The sequence below is a fragment of the Lontra canadensis genome, unplaced genomic scaffold (assembly GCF_010015895.1).
Source record: "Lontra canadensis isolate GAN:19392208 unplaced genomic scaffold, GSC_riverotter_1.0 scaffold9, whole genome shotgun sequence".
In the NCBI taxonomy this organism is placed as follows: Eukaryota; Metazoa; Chordata; class Mammalia; order Carnivora; family Mustelidae; genus Lontra; species Lontra canadensis.
In genome coordinates, this window is record NW_022631003.1 from 22,717,880 (window position 1) to 22,739,935 (window position 22,056).

General features: G+C 38.1%; 1 protein-coding gene across 1 annotated transcript in view; it reads left to right on the forward strand.

Annotated features, from left to right (window-relative positions):
• DERA (deoxyribose-phosphate aldolase) overlaps positions 1–17,626 on the forward strand; it is a 113,358-nt gene extending 95,732 nt beyond the window's left edge. The window contains exons 7-9 of the mRNA XM_032855080.1: positions 12,798–12,910; positions 16,945–17,094; positions 17,412–17,626. Coding sequence (XP_032710971.1) covers positions 12,798–12,910; positions 16,945–17,094; positions 17,412–17,468 — 320 coding nt within the window. The 3' untranslated portion in view covers positions 17,469–17,626. The remainder of the gene's footprint in view (positions 1–12,797; positions 12,911–16,944; positions 17,095–17,411) is intronic.
• The last annotated feature ends 4,430 nt before the right edge of the window (positions 17,627–22,056 follow it).

Sequence of the window (22,056 nt, forward strand, 5' to 3'; positions counted from 1 at the left end):
ACTTTTGTCTCAGGTTATTATTCCAGGGTCATGGATGGAGCCCTTGGTGGGGTTCCGTGCTTAGCACGGAGTCTGCTTGTCCTTCTCTCTCCCGTTTAGCCCCTCCTCCTGCTTTCACACGTGCTCTCACTCTCTTTTCCTCTCTCTCTTTAAAATAAAGAAAAATTAGAGGAAGAGACGAGCGAGGTTTAGGAAACATTCTGTCGTTTCTCAGTTGGCTGACAGTATGGCCTTGTAAACAGTTGAGTTCAATAATCCTTTTCTTTTTCCAAATTTGTTAAAAAAAATGAAAAACAAAACATTTAGAGTTGTTTGAAAGAGTAAATAATTTACATCTCCTCTAGAAGAGATGTTGTTTGCATTGACTGGAAGCTCCATCTCTAGCATTATTACAGTTCTGAAACTCATTTCAAATCACCTAAGTTTTAGAAGTGAAGGGAAACTTGTCACATTAGACATAACTCAGGGACTCTTGTTTGCGTCAAGCAGTTCTAACACATAACTTTGTATGGTTAGCGTAATGGTTTAGAATATTCTCCCAGGGACATTACTGTCAATTACCAAGGATTATATAGTCAGAGTCCCCACCTTGTTTTCCATTTGAATCATACTGTTCTGCATTATTTTAAATGGCCACATTTTTATTTTTATTGAGGGGAAGGCAACTGCAAAGAATGTGGTTATCATGAACTAATCTTACCCTTGGGGTATTTGAGATATTTTCTAACTACGAGATTGTGATTGCTTTCTGATTGCCATTCTGCTTGAACATGCCTTGCTGCTTAATTATGATACTCTGTTGCCTTGCTCACATGACGGACTAGACCAACTGAGGAGTATTTTCAGAGCTCACTCTCTAGATTGAAGGAAAGAACGGAGAAAGCAGGTGTTTTCGGTTTTTTCTTTCCTTCTTAAGCTTTTCCTCTCTCTTTTAAAAAACTTCCCTTTTCACAGGGTTAGTTGTTATCTCTGGACCATGTAAGGATGTCATTGTGGTTTAATTGTCTCCAGATTGAGTATTAGCACCATACCAGTACCTCCCCCCAGGGCCCTCTGCTTCCGTCTTCAGCCTGGCCAGTTCTTCAGCCGTAACACTGGACCTTTCTATCTCACCCCAAATTATTGTCAAGTCTATGTTGAAGGGAAGAACATAGTCTCAAAGAAAATGTTTTCATCTGGGGCTTCATATTTCTGCGCGTTACATTTGTTTAAAAAAAAAAAAGTGGCCCATTGCAGATTGCAAGTATAAATTAGTATCAGAATCACCATGCAAAACTCTCTTGCTAACTTTAATCGGTAATTTCTTAGAGAGCGATAGAAAACATGGTGCTAATGAATAATGTGCCCAAAAGCTCTTATTATAGGGTTGGCATGAATTCCGCTTAATGACAAGCTTTCTCAAGCAGCAGTTGATTTTAAATCCTATTTTTCATTAGCAAAGTATAAAATGTTAATAATACCTTCCATTGTGCTGTTCTTTTGTACCAGAGGCACATGGATCTTCCGTGTTCGCCACAACTGTCTTTAAGATCCTGCTAGTAACTTCCTATCTCATAAATAAGATTTGTTCGGGAAATAAAAATGTATGTTTTCCCATTGTTAGCTATATGTTTTTCTAATAATCACATCTGAAGCTTATTATGCAGTAATAGCCTTAAGATATTATTTTTTTTAATGTACCACTGTGGTCTTAATACTAGTTTTTAATCTCTTCTTGTTTCTATGAAGTCTGAATGAGATTTTCAAAATTGAATAATAATTTGATCCGTTAATCTTTTGAAGCTAGTAATTTTATTTTCCTCTCTTTGCAGTCTCTGAGGTTCGCAAATGAATAGAGCTTCATTACTGCAGTCTGCATTTAATAACCATTATCCATTATCTTGTAATTAAGACTCCCTGTAACGAATCATGAGGACAATGCAAAAATACATAGTACATTTCTTTAATGAACTGGAAAATGTTCATCTTGTTCTATTTAGTAATGAGTTGCTGAATAGTCATTAAATCCACTGGAGAATAGAGCTAGATGGATTTTGAAGACTGTCTTGAGTTTGTGGTTAATCTATTAGAATTAAAATTTCATCTTCTATTTTTATCAACAGCTGATTAGAAGTCATTCTGTTTGACCAAATTGATTAGAAGACCATATACAAGGGCAGCTGTTGTTTAATGAAAGTTTTTAATGAAACTGTACCATGGAGACTTGTAATTACAAACCTTAGAAAAGCTTTGAGTTGCTTTAGACCACAAAAAAGTATTGTGCTAGAGATTTCAGATTAGGAAAATTAAAAACATACAATTGAATATAATACTATAAATTTATTATTAATGTTAATTTCAACTAACCACATTTGAATTCTGGTCCATTTAATGTGTTACTTTGGACTTTTCAGGCCTTTTATCTCCTAGTTTTAGTCATTTCCTTGAAATTGTGGGCACTGATGGAGGAACATTTATATGGATAGCTGTTTTAATTGTGAGATATTTTCTCAGAAGGTTTTTTTCCTGAAGCTGAGCAGAGGTGAGTTTGGTCAGTGTTGGATTTACATGACCCCTGAGGAGAGTTTATGATGCTCTGTGATATTGGTAATTTGAAATCTAGCATTTATTTCTCTAAGGTAATTTTGTTTTAGCAGAGGGGCAAGAGAAGCAATATTAAAATAAGAAGTAAAACAAAAGTGTGTGCCCACTTAGTCCCACTGGAAAATCCATTGTTCTTTTGACAGTAGTAAAATACTAATGTACTTTCTGAAGTATTTTGTATAATTAAAGCTAAGTCTTATTCTTGGACATAAAGAAATAGCTGTATGTCTGAACTGCTGTTTTAATCTCTTGTGTGGTCTCTGGCTCTTAGTTATCCTCAGCCCATCCAAAACACACCAAATTTGCTATCTTTAAACACTAATATCAAGTGGTCAGACCTTATGCTTCCTCAAGAACTTAGGTCTCAGGGTAAGCTGCTACTTCAAAGTCTGGAGAGATGGTGACTCCTGAGAGTCAACCAAGATCTACTAGAGCCATAAACTGGTAAAAACACCTAAGTGATAATTGTAGCAATTTGTTGGAAGCTGAGTGTGATGCCAGCACTTTTGCCGGTCTTACCTGCCAGCACTTTTGCCGGTCTTACCAGTTTCTCACAGTGAAGAGCTGAGAAAGATCTCTTGGCTCTGGAGGCAGGGGTGGCGGGGGGAGATAATCTTTGCAAAATATGTACAAAGCATTCTCCTTAACGAAGGCCTGCTCTCCAAGGCAAAAGAACTTGCTAGAATCATATCTCACCTGGGAGAGCATTTCCCTTTCACTCTTCCTGCCTCATCAAAGTGGGATAGAAAAGCTAAGACACATTTGTGAAGGTTATAACCTAAAGTCCACTGAAAGACTGAAGTTTAATCATAGAATTATGAAATGCTTGTTCTCCACTATTTGTTAATACCACACCAACAGGACTCCAGTAATCTAATGGATTACAGCTAACAGAGCTTAAAAACAGGGACTCTTTCTGAGGAGGAAGATGTATGAAGCCTAGAGTAAATAGGGCAGACAAAAAATAAGGATACTATAGCATTGAAGACTTTGGCACTGGTGACTACAGCAAATATAAAACATAGCCAATCTCCTGGCCAGATTAGCATAAAATGTCACACGAAAGGCCTGTTTATCTCTGTTCCTAATATGTCATGTCTGGCTTCCAACAACAAGTTACAAGAGATGTTAAAAGGCAAGACAAAAACACAGTCTGTGGAGAAAAAATAAGCATCAGAACCAGATTCAGACATGACATAGATGTTGCTATTATCAGAAAGAGAAAATTAAAATAATTGTGTTAATAATTCTAATGGAAAGAATAGACAACATGAAAGGATGATAGGCCAGGTAAGTAGAGAGGTAGAAATTCTAAGAAATAAACAAAAGGAAAAGCTAGAAATCAAAAACACTGCAGCAGAAATGAAGAATGCCTTGACAGACTCATTAGAAGACTGGATAGAATCAGTCTTAGATTCTATGAAGATAATGAAGATAAATCCAAAGAAACCTCCGAAACTGAAACATAAATATAGAGATAAAAGGATGAGAAAAACAGAACAAAAACTGAGGGACAATTTCAAAAGGTGAAACACATGGATAATTGAAATAGCAGAAGAAGAAAGAGAAAATGGAACAGACAACATGTTTGAATTAATGGCTGAGAATTTTCCAAACTTAATGACAGAAAACCAAACTATGGATCAAGGAAGCTCAGAGAACACCACAGGATAAATATGGAAAAAACCAAGCCAAGCAAAAAAAACTACACCTAAATATATAAAATCAACCTGAAGGAAACCAAAGACAAATAGAAAATCTTGAAAAAAGCCAGAGAAAGAAAACACCGTACCTATGGAAAACAAAGGAAGTAATTACAATGGACTTCTCACTGGAAACCATGTCAGCAAGGAGTGAGTAGAATGAAGTACTTAAATGTTCAAAGAAAAAAAAAAATCCCAAGCAAAAAATCTATATCCAGTGAAATTTTCCTTCAAAAGTGAAAGCACTCGGACTTATGTAACTCAGGTACTATGTTGCCGGCAGATCTGCCCTCTAAGAAATGTTAAAAAAAAGTTCTGTAAGGAGCAGGAAAATGACATATATCAGAAACTCTCATCTCCATTAAAAAAAGAAAAATGTCAGAGAAGGAATACATGAAGAATAAAAATAAATTACTTTTCTTTTTCAATTGACCTAAAAGATAACTGTTTAAAATAATAGCAATAGTGTACTGGGTAATTAATACCACATGGATGGGATAGGAGGGAAGAATTGGGAATACTTTGTTCAAGGTACCTGCAGTACCTGTGTTGTGGTAGACTATTATTTGAAGGTATACTTAAATTTGTTAAAAATGTATTTTGAAAACACTAGGGCAACCAGTAAAGAAAATATAAAGAAGAAAGTATAATTGATATGCTGAGAGGAGATAAAATGAAACCATATAAAATGTTCAGTTAAATCCAGGGAAAGCAGAAAAAGTATAAATATTAAGAAAGAAAAATAAGACAAAGAGCCCTATCTTGATGAATGTCCTCCGTGAACTTGAAAATATGTAGTTTGGTGTTGTTTTTTGCTTTTAAAACTTTGTATAAATACCAGTTTGATCTTGATAACTGATAATTCTGTTAAAGTTAAATATACCTTTGCTCATGTTCTCCCTGTTTTTTTTGTTTTGTTTTGGTTTGTTTGTTTTTTAAGATTTTATTTATTTATTTGACAGAGAGATCACAAGTAGACAGAGTGGCAGGCAGAGAGAGAGAGTGAGAGGGAAGCAGGCTCCCTGACGAGCAGAGAGCCCAATGCGGGACTTGATCCCAGGACCCCGAGATCATGACCTGAGCCGAAGGCAGCGGCTTAACCCACTGAGCCACCCAGGCGCCCATGTTCTCCCTGTTTATCAATTGCTGAGAGAGGGGTTTTGAAGTCTCTAGCTATGGTGATAGATTTGTCTGTTTTTCAGTTCTATTAAATTTTGCCTCACATATTTTGATTCTCTATTATTAGTTGCCTACATGTTTAGGATTATTGTGTCTCCTTGGAGAAATGACCCCTTTATCATAATGTAAGACCCTTTTTTATCCCTGATAATATTCCTTTTTCTGAAGTCTGCTTTGTCCAAAATTAATATGGGTACTCTGCTTTACTTTGATTAATGTATCTTTTTCCATCCCTTTATTTTTAATCTTCTAAATCTTTATTTTTAAAGTGGATTTCTCATAAACAACATATAGAAGGGCCTTGTTTTTTGTTAATCTATGATTTTAACTAGTGGATTTAGACCACTAACATTTAAACTGATTATTGATTTTCAAGTTGGATTAATATCTGCAAGGAGAAATGGTCCACATGAGCCCATATCTATTAAAGAAATTATTTTAATTTTATTTAGTTTGTAAATATTATATATAATAATAAATATACAAGCATGTATTTATTTACATAAACTATGTTATAACCTGTTATAAAACTATATTTTAATTCCAGAATATTATAAAATAATTTTCTTTAGTATTTATTTAATAATTTATTAAATTATTGAAAAATTAAAAGGAAATTAAGGAAAGCACTGGCCAAAGATGGTATCACTGATGAATTCTACCAAATATTTAAGGATGAAATATTACCAATTCTCCATCTCTTTCAGAAAATTGAAGAAGAGAGAGTACTCACTTTGTGAGGCCATCATTACCCCAATACCAAAGCCACATAAAGATATTGCAAGAAAGGAAAACTATAGATCAGTATTACTTATGAACATAAATGCAAAAAAAAAAAAAATCCTGAGCAACATATTAGCAAAATGAGCTCAACAATGGATAAAAAGAATTGTATCCGATGACCAAGGGGGATATACTCCAGGTATGCAAGACTGGTTCGGTGTAATGTAATCCACCATATTAGTACATTACAGGGGGAAAATCATATGGTCATATCAAATTACACAGATGAGTCATTTGACAGATTTTAACATGCATTTATAATAAAAGCTCTCAGAAGACTAGGAATACTAGAAAGAACATCTACAAACAACATTTAACTAACACACTCTGGGAAACTAGACACCATTCCCAGAAAGTTGCCCTAAGAATACACCAAGAATGTTCCTATTTGACACTGTACTGGAGAGTACTAGCTAGTGCAAGAAGACAGAAGAAGGAAATTAGAGAAGTACGGATTGGGAGGTGGGGCAGGCCAATAATGGGTCCCAGAGATATGACCACGTCCTAACCCCCCCTCCCCTGCAAACCTGTGACTATTACCTCATTTGGGAAAAAGGGTCTTTGCAGGTGTGATTAAATGAAGGCTCTTTGAGATGAAGTGATTATTCTGGATTATCCAAGTGGGACCTAAATGCCATCCCAAACGTTATTATCAGAGAGAGGCAGAGGAAGAGACAGTTTCTGCCCAGAAGAGAAGGCGATGTGAAGATGGAGGCAGAGGTCTGAGTGATGCAGCTAAGGAACGCTGGCAGCCCTAAGAAGCTGGGCGACTTAGGGAACAGATTTCTCCCTCGAGCCTCCACAAGATGTGCATCCCTGCTGACAACTTGATTTTGGAGTTCTGCCCTACAGAACTGTTAGAAAATAAATTGCCGTTGCTTTAAGATACCAAGTTTATTACAGTTTGTTACAAGCACCCCAAGAAATTAATACAGGAGGAACCATATAAAACTGTCTTTGTTCACAGAGCAAAAAATCTACCCCCCAGACCAACAGGCTCTTGAAAACTACTGAGTGAGTTTACCAAGGTTGCATGATACAATATTAATATAGAAAGTCTCTTGCCTTTCCATCTACTAGCAGTGTAAACCATGGGAATTTGAAATTCAGAACTACTATCATTCATAACAGCAATCCATAAATTGATTATTTGGGTATGAGCCAACAAAAATATGTGCGTAATCTATATGTCCACCAATTAGATTGGATAAAATCCAAAAACTGATAACACCAATTGCTAGTGAGGATATAGAGCATCAGGAACTCTCATTCCTGCTGTTGGGAATGCAGAATCTTTGGAAGATAATCTGGTAGTTTCTTTCAAAGCAAAATATGGTTTTATCATATATTCTAGCATTTTCCCCTCTCAGTATGTGCCCAACTGATTTGAAAATTTATGTCCACACAAAATCCTGCCTATGAGTGTTTGTACCATCTTTATTCGTAATTGCCCCAAACTGAAGCAACCAAGATATCCCTTAATAGGTGAATAGTTAAACAAATTAGGGTACATCCATACAATGGAATATTATTTATCAATAAAAAGAAATGAACTGTCAAGGCATGAAAAGACATGAGTATTAAACCTTATATGCATATTGCTAAGTGAAGAGGCAGCCTAAAAGGCTGGATGATTCCTACACATGACATTCTGGAAAAGGCAAAATGGTTGCCATCGTAAAGTGATCAGTGGTTGTTGGCACAGTGGGGGAAGATACAAATGTGGCACATGGGGGATTTTTAGCGTGGGGAGTGTTCTGTGCAAGCCTGTAATGATGCATATGCTACTCTATATGTTTGTCGAACTACTAGAACCTCCATGAAGACTGAACTTTAATGTATGCAAATAAAAAATCATTTACATGATCAGGGGATTCCAAGATAGAATGTGGACTGTGAGCAAAGAATCTTTAACTGTATTAAAAATATATGAAACGGCCTCCCTGAAGGAGGTAGGAAGAAAGGTGCTGACCTGAATAACATTATAAATGAGGGTCAGCTGGGTCCCTGGGTGGCTCAGTCGGTTAAGCGTCTGCCTTCGACTGAGGTCATGATCCCAGGGTCTGGGGATTGATCCCCGAGTCAGGCTCCCTACTCAGCGGGGAGTCTGCTTCTCCCTCTCCTCTGCTCCTCACCTTGCTCTTGCTCCCCCCACTCTCTCTCAAAAAAAAAAAAATCTGTAAGCGACTGTGGGCTGTAAAGCTAAAGATACAGGAAAATGCACATGAGCACTGTATAGGCGTTGATAAAGTTGTTTCCCATGGTGTAGGTAACAGTTCTGAGAGCGCTATGTGTGGAGACTGAATGTGAACAATGAAATGAGTGACAGATGTCAGTGTTTGGTTTCTCACTGTTGAAGTAGAAGTTTACAGGTAAAGATGTCAGTGTTTGGTTTCTCACTGTTGAAGTAGAAGTTTACAGGTAAAGAAGGGGGAGGGGGCTGGAATGATCCATGCGGTAACGGGTTAGAGTTGGAGTCATCAGTATTATGCGTGTTTAATATATACAAATATAGATTGCTAAATGTGGAATTATTAAAAGATGTGTGTGTATAAATGGTTTAGTGTACGTACGTAGATTTCCTTGCTAGGCAGCAGAGAGAGCTGGAAATAAGACCCCACAGTAGCAGTGAGTACACCTAGCACCAAGATTTTGGGTTCTAATACCATCCTCTAAGAAGAGGAACTAGGGCTCCTTAGAGAAATGGCTTATTCTAGGACTAGAGCAGAAAGCATAAAAGATAAACCTGGAGCATTTGGCAATACCAAAGGAAGTGCTTTAAAAAGCGAAAATTCTACGTGATGGAGGTGTGTCAAAGGGATATAGGAAGGAACTGAGAGAGCCCCCAGTGGTCAAAGCTAGAACCATTTGAGCGATGAAATAAAGTAATAATGGATTATAAAGCCAAGTATAAAATAAATATCTCTGAGTCTGTACTGATATAAATAATTGTAAATAAGCAAATGAGAGGAGACAAATCTCTCATGCAAAAAAAGCCCACATAATTTATGATGTTATTCCCCCTAAAGGTGGTAAATTATAATTCCTTATTCCTTAAGTGTGGGATACACATAAGGGCTTCTTCCCAAGGCAGACAGTATGGGAAGTAGGGAAAAGAGAATGACCTTGCAATAGAGAAACCCAGCAAACACGACCTCCCAGGTGTGTACAGTCAATATCACTAGTGGTAGATCATGTTGATGGAAGGTACACTTGATGTGATATGGTGAGAATGGCACTTTCCCTCTATGGTCTTCCTCCCCAGAAACCCAAAACCCCAGTTTAATCATGAGAGAAATGTCAGACAAGTCCCAACTGAGGGAGCTTTTACAAAATACTTGACCGGTACTCCTCAAACTGTTAAGGTCATAAAAGTAAGGCAAGTCCAAGAAACTGACACAACTAAGAGGAACCCATGGCAGTATTATAAATGTACATATCAGAGTATCCTGGGTGCAATTGGCTTCTAAGTAAAACTAAGGAAATCTAAATAAAGTATGAATTTGGGTTAATAGTAATATATCTATCTTGGCTCATTAATCGTAACAAATGTACAAATGTTGTTAATAATAGGGGAAACTGGGTGTAGGGCATGTGGAAACTGTACTAGCTTGATGTTTCTGTAGCTTTACATCTGCTCCAAAATTTACAGTTTATTTAAAAATAAGTAAAATGATATATTCTTCTGAGCCACCTGTCCAGTTTTGTTACCTGAACTGGAATAAAACTCAAAACTGCCTTCCCTTTCTCATTAGTCAGTTAAAGATGGGAAATATTGTAGTTTGCTTTTTCTTGGTAGCTGTGGCCATCCATCTATCAACCAACTTGATCCATCCATCCATCCATCCATCCATCCATCCATGCATCCATCCATCCAAAATTCATGTATTGAGCCTTGAACGTATGTCATGCTCTGGGGATACATAGTTCCTAGAAAGATACCTGGTTCCTAGAAAGAACCTGCCCTCAAATGTTCTTAAAATACAGTAAGAAAGGGGGACAAACACATGATGTGCAGGCTGTTGTTACTATACCTGGGCTCTTGTTGCTCTCATGATAGGAGTTCTCTTTGCTCCTCCCAAATATGTTAGGAGAGTCTCCTCCCTTACCCTAACTCTGGACTCTTTTCAAAGGAGTTTGGCTTTTTTGGTTAACTTTAAATTGTGTGGTTTTTTAAGTGACCATACCTTTTTCTTGGGCCTCCAAATGTAGCCTTGGTCTTGTAATAATCTTCTTTTCTAAGATGCGTGGAAGAATTTAGATGATAGCTGGTGTTGTACCCAAAAGTTTTCTAATGATTCAGAAGACAGTATTACACCTTAGGAAAGCACATCTTGGTCTCATTGTGAATTCTTTGGGGATGTTCCCCTCCCTCTTAAGATCTGTTTGGAGGCTTTGCTCTCATCCCATTGATTGTCTTATTTCTGGTGCTGTGGGGATCAGGCCCTGCTTCTGTGGTCTCATTCATTCACTCATTCATCAATCAGTTTAGCACATGCCTACTTCAGGGCTTTTGTACTTGGCATTTCCCTGCTTGTGGTTCTTTTCATAGATGCCTTTCATTCAGTCTCTATTTGAATTTCAGTCTTGAGAGATGCCTTTTTGGTAACTGTTTAACTATAGCTACCTTTCCCCAACTCCATCACTCTCTAACTCATTGCATTGCTTTTTTTCATAACTCTCCGTCTGACATTTATTATATATTTGCTCATTGTCTTTCTCTTCTAGAAAATCAGCTTACAAGGGTGGGAGCTTTATTATTTTGTTTAGTGGTCTCTTCTCAGTATTGACAACAGTCTAGGACATAGTAAGCACTCAGTGGATGTTTGGTAGATGAATGTATGCGAGACAGATAACATCTCCAATTCTTCAGTGGGCCTGCAGACGTCCCTCCTCCAAAGGCTTCTGATGACTTGCTTTCATAAATCCTAATTTCTCTCATGTATTTACAGATTGAAACCCTACCTAGGTCCTCAATCCATTTATATTTATGAATGCTTGAGAGTTTTCAAAGTGCTTTCACATAGATTGTAGCTTTTAATTCCCTGTAGGAATTAAAGCTATGAAGCAACTAAGAATTTTCAGATGAATTTTATAGACATGAAAGTTTGGGAGATGAAACCAGATCTTCTGACTTCTAGCTCTTCAAGTGGTTACTCAGGATTTATGTTCCTTCTCCATCTGCACCTAGAATGTATGCTTTTGAGGTCAAGGGTTGGCTTATTTGTTGTTTTATTTTCCACTGTGCCTTACACACAGTGTATTTACTTAAAGGTAGGTTGATTTGAATCTTTCCATCCACAGAATAGCTGTAGAAGTATTTTTCCTATTTGAAACTAATGGGGAAAGTTTTAGCCACGTCTTTCCCCCACTTCTATTGACCACTTCTTTGATGGACCTGGGGAGAGTCTCAGAGGTCAGCCTTAGCTATGGCCCCACAGAGTCGGTGGGCTAGGGCTGTGAAATTGCACAGGACTCGCTTGGGAACCTTGTTTATATTCAGATTCTGATTCAGTGGACTAGTATAGGACCCAACAGTCTGCATTTTAGCAGGTAGCCCGGTGGTGCCCATACTGTGCTCTGTGGTCTGCATTTTGAACGTTTTAGGGGTAGGTAACCACATGGAAGATGGAATCTCTGTTTGGCTACCTGACTTTGTCACGCTAGGTAAGTTTCTTGGAGACACTATAGCCTGTTGGTTCAGCTGTATTACTTTGGTTAGAATTCTACCTCCCTCACTTAACTGTTACCCCAAGCAAGTTATTTAACCTCTCTGTGTCTCCATTTCATCTTTTAAAATGGGGTATTAGTACTTACCTTATACAGTTGTTGTGAGGAGTGGCTGAGTTATTACTTGTTAAGCACCTAGAACAGAGTATAGCACACGGTTATAATCATTTCTTTGTCTCCTTGTGCTATTCTGTTAAACTACATCAACAGGTTTAGGACACCTGTGAGAAACAAGAGACAGAAAGTTGTTTAAGGTGTTTGTAGGTTATGAAATAGCATGACATCTTTCGTGAAACTCCTAATCTCATTGGAAGACAGTGCTTTCCTTAAGGAACAGTGCAGTACAAATCATTCTTCTGGTGTTGTCACAGCTGGACTCTTACTTCCCATCAAGCACAAGAAAATGAGGGGAAAATGCGTGAGCACTGCAGTTTTACAGTAAAGTGCCGTGATATATGATATTAAGCACATAGCATAACATTGTTCTGTTCATCTCAGTTATGCATTAAATAAACCACCTTGATTTTCATTGATGATGTGGAAATACGGAGGCAGGGGCCCCAAGAATCTGTGAGAACCCAATTGGTACTTAATTTCATTCATTTTCTAGTAATTGGGGGTGGAGGGTGGGAAGTATGGACAGAATTATTTCAAAGAGAGGTTTTGTTTTTCCTTTTTCAAATAACTAACAAAAAATAAAGTTATGCTCCTCAGGAAAAAAAAAATTACATAGCTCATTTCTTTCACTGACTAAAAAGTGTAAAAATAAGTTTTTAATTAACATGGAGGGTTTTTTTTTCTTTTTCCCTTTTGTTTTAGGATCAGATTTTATTAAGACCTCTACTGGAAAAGAAACAGTAAATGCCACTTTCCCGGTAGCGATAGTAATGCTACGGGCCATTAGAGATTTCTTCTGGAAAACTGGAAACAAGGTATATTATTGCCAGCAAATCTTTCTTTAGAGTAAAGAGAATGTTATTTATAATACTAGTTACAGCCACAAAAACTGTCTTTATATGCAGAAGGTGTGAATGAGTTACCTTTATGAAGATAAATGTTTAATTTACCTTTCATTACAAAAGAACACATTCATGGAGAAAAATGTGCGATTAACAGAGAGTGAGTGTGAGTGTGGGAGTAAGTATGTGTGATCAAGATGTAAACTCACTTTATGTGCTTTTATTAACTGAAGACAATTTTATCACTGACAAGAGATGCCTAAATGGGTTCTTTAACGAACTAATTCTGCTACAACACAGAGGCTTTCTGGTAAGGCGTTGGCCAGCGAAAACAGGTTAATGCAGAAATTAAACTTCCTTGAGGAATGGAAAGAATTGCAGAGTAACATTTATTGAATGATAAGCTGTGGTGGTGATATGAAAAGTATGCAATATAATGGGAAATAATCTTTTCCTGTCATTATTGAAGGACACACATAAATTGGTTTTTCTGTTGGGAAACCCCCGGTCCAGAAAAACTTATTACTTTTAATAATATGAGGTGAAGAGAAAATTCTCGAGGAGATGAACTTATTAAACAAAATAATGAAATGCTGTGAAACAGCAGGGAAAAGGTAGCTAGACGTTATATAGCTCTTGAATTAAATATCCATTTTTGCGTTTTATGGCAGTTGGATGTGCTCTTTGGAAGACTGTTAAGCTGAGGAGGGTATGTGCTAGCTTTTGTCAGCTTTTCGAAAAGTAATACATATTTTTTGAAACATATGAAGTTAAAAAGAAAAATGCATATGAGGTTTTTTTTTTAAATGAGTTTGGATTTTCCTTTTCACTTCAAGTTGCTTGTTTAGCTGCAAATTATCTCAAAGGATTTTTTTTTTTTTAAACATCACTGGTGAGAAAGGTAGTTGGGTTTTCTTTTCTTTTTGTTTTTGTTTTGTTTTGTTTTGTTTAATGAGAGTGCCCTTCCTCAGAAGGCATCTTTTAAAACCAATCTCTGGATTTCTGCCAAATGGAAACCCGAAAAAGACCTTTAATCCTTTGCCAACTAGAAGTGATGACTTCATATGTGACTGTATCTTAGGTTCATTTTGGAACTGGAGACCGTTTTTAGAATGTGCTGGGTTTGAGAGGAAGTGAACTCCTTCCAGAATTTTCTCCTTCAGAAAAACTTCCTGTCTTAAAAAAGCACAAATAGGAAAGATAGCTACTGTGACCTTACATATGACAGTTGACTCCATTTGAGTAATCTCTTCTTTCGGTTAGCCTTTCTGCACTGACCCAAGTAAAAAAAGTTTAGTCGTTAAAAAAGAGACTCTATCTTGGGTCCCCTCAGCTGAGACCACCACCATTCATTTAGACCGGTGGTTCTTATTTTCTGCGAAAGTACAACGAAATAAATGTGAAGCTTTTTATGTTTATTGATGCCTGGGCCCCTCATCCCTCGCACTTCCAGAGGAGAAGTAATCCTCAGGCATCTGTATGTTTCGGAAGCTCTGTAGTCAGGGTTAAAACTCACCATTGGAGACACAGTCCTGCTGTGTTCTCAACAAACATGTTCTGAGTAGTTAACTGTGTGCCATGTTACCCTCTGTTAACAAGGATGCAAAATGAACAAGGCCCTTCCCAAGAGAGCTCATGACAACAAGCAAAGAATTTCAATAAAAGTTTTCAGTGCTCCATGTTCTAGGCCAGAGTGTAGTAAGAAGGGACTCTTTGCTGCCTCTCAGTGCTTGTTTTTAATTGTATGGGCCTTTTCCTCAGGTAATAAACAAAGTTCATCCCAGTTTTATTAGGAAAACAGACAGATGCAAGTAAAATCCCATTCATTTGTGTCACGTTTGATTTCACACAGTGAGGACCTGTGTATGTATCTGCAAATCAGGAGCATCCTCTCAGGTTGTTGACAAGTTGCCTGGGCAGCCCTTACACTGTAAACTTTCTACATCATTGATTTAAGGGGTGTTTTAAAATGTGATGGGCCGTCTTCCAGACCATGATTAGTGTCACTCTGAGCAGCAGAGGTTTAATATTTCATAACTGATTTCATTGCAGATTTATGTTTTCCATATTCTCTCCCTTAAAAAAAAAAAAAGGATAAACTTATGCTAGAACCTCTCTTTAGAAATGTTGCCAAACAGACTTGCTGACACAACTGAACTGTATGGAAAAATCTACATGCAGCACAGCCTAATTGACAGAAATGCGCTTATGATTAACATGTATGCTAATACCAGCTAATTGATTTTGGGGGCCTAGTCACACTAGTCTCATCCTATGTATCTCCTGTATTCACCCCATGTCCCTGCAGTCTTTCAGAGCCTCCTGGGCTCCTGGGTAATAGGCAGATAGGGTTAGGATCAGTGGATGGCTGCTGCTTAGCTGTGTGGCAATGAGTGACTGAGGCAGGGAGACCAAACGAGAGACTGACCGATGTTAGTGAGAACTAATGAGGGTCTAAACTAAACCAGCAGAAGTGAGAGGATGAAGGAAGTGTGTGGGGGGTGGGGCGACATACAGAAATTAAGGTGGGAAGATTGGGAGGACTTGACCGTTGATTGACTGGGTGTGGTGTCGTGGGGAAAATGGCGGCGTCCAGGTTAACCCTAAGTTTTCAAGCATGTATGGAACGATTCATTTATTGTCTCTCTCGTTTAGCATTCTTTGAGCTTTAACCCCATGTTGGGGCTCCCTATTGAATCAATGGCTCTCAGGGTTCAAATGCCTGAGTTTTAGTTCTTGGGCTGTGCAGTGTTTTCTCGATTGTTCCTGTCTATAGATTCTCTCCTCTACTGGATTCAAGTTCTTGAGACAAGTAAATCCAGATTAGCAGGTTTTACTGTTTATAGAACACATTTATCCATTTCTAATGGACTCAGGGACCTCATTTGTAAACATCAGGTATTGGCTGAGTCATGCTGTTTTATGTTCACCTTCAAAGACTACTGAACTGTGAAGAGCTCCTACACTGTCTTTTTCTACTGTGCTTATTTGACTGCTCTGGCTGCTTCATAGAACTCTTTCCACTTACGACTTAGAAAAAAGTCCCTACACTGAAGTTGGTGAAAATAACTGTCAACTCTCCTTCCTGATGGCTGCCAGTTTGGTTCGTGTGGTCTCCGTGATTCTCTTCTCTTGTTTTCAGTACCTGAGTGTGTCTTTTGTATCTCGGGATGAAGGGCTGAGAGGTGACTAGACAGGCTTACTTGTAGAAATCTAGGATGAATGGGCTTTTGTGATCTCTGTTTTCCTTATTTATTGACATCTCTCTTGTTTATCCCCAGTTCACAGCTATAGTCTAGATGGTTGAAGTTTATGACTTTCCAATAAGTGCAATGTTAATGAGGGTTATTAACGCTCACTAGTGTCTCCTTAGAAGCCGTGACATTCTTTCCATTAATTTTGGAAAAGTCATTTTGTAGTGTGAATGGGCATGAGTCAGTGATCTAAGCTCTTGTGCTGGGTGAAGTGAAATAGACTTTAAAAAAAGGGAGACTTGGGGTGCCTGGGTGACCCACTTATTAAGCATCTGCCTTTGGCTCAGGTCATGATCCCAGGGTCTTGGGATTGAGCCCCGCATCGGGCTCCCTGCTCCGCAGGAAACCTGCTTTTCCCTCTCCCACTCCCCCTGCTTGTGTTCCCCCTCTTGCTGTGTCTCTCTCTCTGTCGACTAAATAAATAAAATCTTTGAAAAGAGAGAGAGAGAATTGAGATCCTGTATTAATGCAGTACCATTTTTTTGTTGTTAAGGATTTTATTCAGTTTTGATAGGGAGTGAAAGTAAGAGTGTGCATGAGTAGGGGGAGGAGCACAGGGAGAGTCCTGCAGACTCTATGCTGAGTGTGGAGCCTGACGAGGGTATGGATCCCGGAACCCTGAGATCATTACCTTAGCCGAAACCAAGAGTCGGAAGCTCAACCAACTAAGCCCCCCAGGCGCCCCTGCAATACCATTTTTTAAAGCTTTCCAGTGATAATAAACCTTGTTCTCTTTCCCACCTTCCCTTGTAGGTAGGCTTTAAACCAGCAGGAGGCATCCGCAATGCCAAGGATTCCCTTGCTTGGCTCTCTCTCGTGAAGGAAGAGCTGGGCGATGAATGGCTGACGCCAGAACTCTTTCGAATAGGCGCCAGTACGCTGCTTTCGGACATTGAGAGACAGGTGTGTAGTAATCCATTGTCCTTGTGACAGATCGACAAGTGTGTTTTTGAGAAAGAAATGAAAAATTCCCTGTTGGGCTATGAGAACTAGAGAAAACAACTCATCTGATTTACCTCATTGCACCCAAACTTCTGCTTTCGTCCAAGCAAACTTCCACCTGAAGCTGGTTGAATGGAGAATCTGCTGAAATGCAAAATAATATGGGGCTTTATAATGAAACATGAATTACAGTTATTATTATTTAATAGTATAATTATTACTTGATATGTATGACGCATGATAATTATTAATCAGCCAAACTCTGATTTTCCTCACAGATTTACCATCACGTGACTGGAAGATATGCGGCCTATCATGATCTTCCCATGTCTTAAATCAGTGAGCAGTTCCAGGAGAGTTCTTTATAGCAATGTTTAAAATGTGTTTTTCTATGTAATTGCGAAAATTGTTTGATTAAAATGTGAGAGAATGGATAGGTAACTGACTTTTTTTCCCTTAAAACTTTCACTGAATTTAATTCAAAGAGTGAAAGGAAAAAAAAAAAAAAACAACTAATCCGTACATGGTATTCTTTTCAGGCAGCACTGAAGTAGTCCTAATTACTTGAAGATCTGTATTGTTAATTTTGTGAAGATTTTCTCTTAAAAATTTGGAGTGAAATATTGAGAGCTTTGACAACATTAAATTCTAAGGAGAAAAAAATGTTAAACTGCCCAAGAAACATGCCTTAGCGAAAGAAAACGCGGCATCCTGAGCTGCTGGCCGTACTCTAATGACTTCAGGAGTCACTGACTTGGCACTAATTTCCTGCCAAGAAAATCTGTCTTTTGATTTTTGCAACAGATACACTCTTTTATTAATTGTTTTGCTAATGAAACCTCTGTCATTGTTTCATGATATTATGGCTATTGCATTTTTAAAATAAAAAAATCCCTGTAGTTTATTTTTTTGGAAAAAAAAAAAAAACAAAACAACACTGAATTGTAACAATACCTCCTAAAAAATGAATCCATTAAACATAGAGATTTTAGCAATGTCTTTCTGAATCTAAGAGTCTGCATATTTATATCAAAAGGCACCTCAGTAACACTGTTAATGAATGCAACTATATCCTGAAACTTTTAAGATTTTCTGGCATAGTGAATAGGGGCAAAAATAGCCAACAGTAATATAGCACTTAATATGTGCTAAGCTCTTTACATAGATCAATGTATTTAATCCTTGTGACAGTCAGTGCTGATGTTATCGCCCTTTTATACAGACGAGGGACTGAGGCACAGAGAGTTGAAGCAACTGGTCAAGGACCACGGAGCTCACGATCGGCGGAGTTAAGAATCAAGCCCAGGCTGACAGTCTGGCTCCCAAATGTGTACAGTCACCCAAAGCGGGAACCACTGTCCCTCAGCACACACAGGCTCCTCATCAGAGCTCACTCTCCGCTCTAAGGAAGGGTCATCTGCTTTGTGGGCTACTTGTTCCTTGGTTCCCTGTCCCTCCCAGTTTTCCCCGTCTGCCATTTTGGTTGCTAGCCCCTCTCCTGCATGATAGAACCCACGTTTTCTTAAGTGGGGATTTTTGTGGAGTGAGTCTCCAGCTACTTCTAAGCGGGAGACCACAGCCTGGGCATCCATTTTGGTTTCACCTTCTGATTGTGGGATGGTAGCCAGCCTCTCCCTCATTCTAGCCCTGTGACCTTGGTCCAGTCAGTTCACATCTCTGGACCTCAGCTGCTTCATCTGTAGAAGAGAGGGGGTGGGCAGGTACTATTAAGGTCCTTTCAGACCTAAAATTATATTACCCTAAGGATAATTACAACAAATTCTAGAAAATGTTTTATGGCTATAATGAGAAAACACTTTTGTAGCAATCTAAATTAGAATTTGCCTCTCGGGAATCAATTAGGCAAGTCCCCAAAGCTCCTCTCCAACTGTAAAAGAAATGACTAAAATAAGAAAGGAGAAGAAATCCTGCTTTTCCCCATTCCCTTGGCAGAAAGCTGACTCTTGGCTTACAACTTCGGATACAGTCAGTAGCTCCGAATGCCACATCCACCCTCATAACATGGCAGCCCAGGTGCCCACAGCACAATGGCCAGTCACCTTTAGAGAAGAAACTTTGCAGAAAAATAATTATATTCTATCACCTTTGAAGCTATTCCAATTTCGCAGGGGTTTCTGTTTTCCTCCCATTAAACCCAGCTGGTCATTTTAGTTGATCAAGTGAATAGGCATCATTATCTTCAATTCTGATTTATATGAAGCATCCACTGAAATTGACCCCTGCGGACAATTATAGATTCACATAGGAAATTAAGACTGTGAGTCCCTCCAACCTATTAGAGGCTGATGAGCATGGCCTGATCTGAAGGTATGTAATCTTTTATTTTGGGGGACAATTTATCCAAGGACTCTCAGGCTCTTCATCAGGAATGTCTGCCCCTTACCTGACTCTGGAAATCAAATGTAACACAGATGACTCTAATAGGAGGACCCTAGTAAATGTTGATTGCTATGAAAACATAAGAGGAAGAGGTCATTTTCGAGGTTGACTATGATTTACTATAAGCCGATCTGTGTACTTCAGAACATAAGCAGCAAATGCTTAGGCTACCAGAAAATGAGGGCCATGTCCTGTGTTTAAAGCTGAGTCAATAAAGCAACCTCCATACCAGTTGTCCCAATTGCTCATTAAAGCATATGAGGCCTTAAAGTTACTTTTTAAACAACAAATCATATAATTTGGAGGCTTAAAGAGACTTTAGAGAATATGTATTTCTAACTATCACTATCATTCTTTATGAAAGAAAAGAGTCCAAATGGGGTGGTCACTTATGTAACTTACATAAGACCATGTAGAAAGAGCTGAGACCAGAACTTGGGTCCATAATTTGGCTGTGAAATAGTTTACAAAACATAGCCAGAGCTTTGGAATTGGAAGTTTCTTTCTTGTTCATACACTCTATCGCATCTAACATTAAAATTGTCAATGTGTGAAATTAAGACTTTGAAAAGACCCACTTTTGCCTCTTATGAGTCTTCAGGGAGCGCCTGGGTGGCTTAGTCAGTTAAGTGTCTGACTCTTGATTTTGGCTCAGGTCTCGGTCTCAGGGTCGTGGAATCAAGCCCTGTGTTGGGCTCTACACTCAGCACAGAGTCTGTCCCTCTCCCTCTGCCCACCTCTGCCCCCAACTCATGCTCTCTCTCTCTCTTTCAAAATAAATAAATAAATAAATAAAATCCTAAAAAAAAAAAATAAATAAGTCTTCTAAGTGGTGTTTTAGAGACCAAACATCTAAATCTAGCCCAGATGATGATGTGGTTAATTCCATCCATTAGGCTTTGCAAATTTGGGGTGACCTCAAAAACTGAAATTTTTTTAAAAGGAGAAAATTGAATGTTGCTTTATTGTGTTTGTTATTTTTTTTTAAGGACAAAAAATGAGAAGGGGCTTGTTTGGATTCTGGTTTGTCTACAAATGTAGAAAAAATGACTAGTGCAATCACAAAACAATTTCATAATTACAGTATCTTTGCCTCATTTTAGTTTATTTCAGTACTAACAGGAAATTTAGGCAAATTAGTTTGCATGAAAAATAGCTTCTAAGGAGACCTGTATAAAAGCAGGAACTGTTCGAAATCCTATCTGGAAGTCTCATCCTCTGTGCCCAGAGTCTCTATCTTGACAGAGCAGAACAGTTTGCTAGGCCATACATAGATATCTTACATAAACCACATCTAGAGAAATCAAATTAGTTTTTTGGGGGAAAAAACAACTTATACTTCTAGTATAGAGAGAAACCAATATTAATTTTCCTTCTACTGACCTGATAATTTTTTGATGCAACATAAATAGGGCCAGAGTGGAGACAGAATAAAGAATTTGAATAGATCAGACTTTCAAAGGAAATGAAGCATTATGGCCATTTTGGCACTGAGAAAAAGGTATGAGGTGAAATCAATTTCTACATTTGTTTTCCTGATTGTGCTCAAGAGTCTGGCTTCCCAAAGGAAAATATGTATTTTATAACCACCACCAAATGATCCTTTCCAGAAATGACCACAGGTAACATCTGGCCAATATATAATACATGTAGTAAAAATAATCATTTTTAATTAACTAAAACCTGCTCAGGAGAGAGAGTCAGAGGAATATCCATCTGGTCAATCTTACTTAATAGGGCAAATGAGGATCAGAATGTTTAATGCAATATATGTGGAAACACTTAGTGACCTTACAATGAACTAAAACTTTTTTTTTTTTTTTTTTAGGAAGAGCAGGGATGAAAGGGAAGAATCAGAATATCTTGAAATGACAGACCTAAAACTTGATTTTTTTTTTTTTTTAGAAGTACATGTTGTACTTTAAAACAGATGGAATATAAGAGACCCAGGTTTGGGGGCATTATTTTCTATGGTCCAATGACAGAAAGCGTGTTTTAATCTATTTGAATGGTAAAATGAGGTCGTACTTTATTCTGGAGATTGACAAGGATTACGAAGACTTTTAAGTGATTAATAATAAAGGTAAGAAGAACTAGGATTATTTAGCCCAAGGAGAAGATTGAAGAGTACTTGATGTCTAATGGCCCAAGAAAAGTTTTATATTGGCTCGTAGTAACCAAGAGTCCTATATCCCCTCTGTAGCAGAAGAAATGAGTGTATGTTATATGAGAAGTTAGGTTAATTCTAGGGCAGAACTCCTTTAATAGGTACATCTTTCTCTTCCATTCTCAGAAGTAGATTGTCCTTTGATTGGAGTGGTTTGGTTGTGCTTCCAAAGAAAGTGGTTCTCAAACTTTAGTATATATGAAAATCACCAAGAGAGTTTTTTTTGTTTTTTGAAGATTTATGTATTTATTTTAGAAAGAGACAAAGAGGAGGCAGGAGAGGGGCAGAGAGAGAGAGGGAGAGAATCCTCAAGCAGACCCCGCTGACCATGGAGTCTAATGTGGGGCTCAATCCCA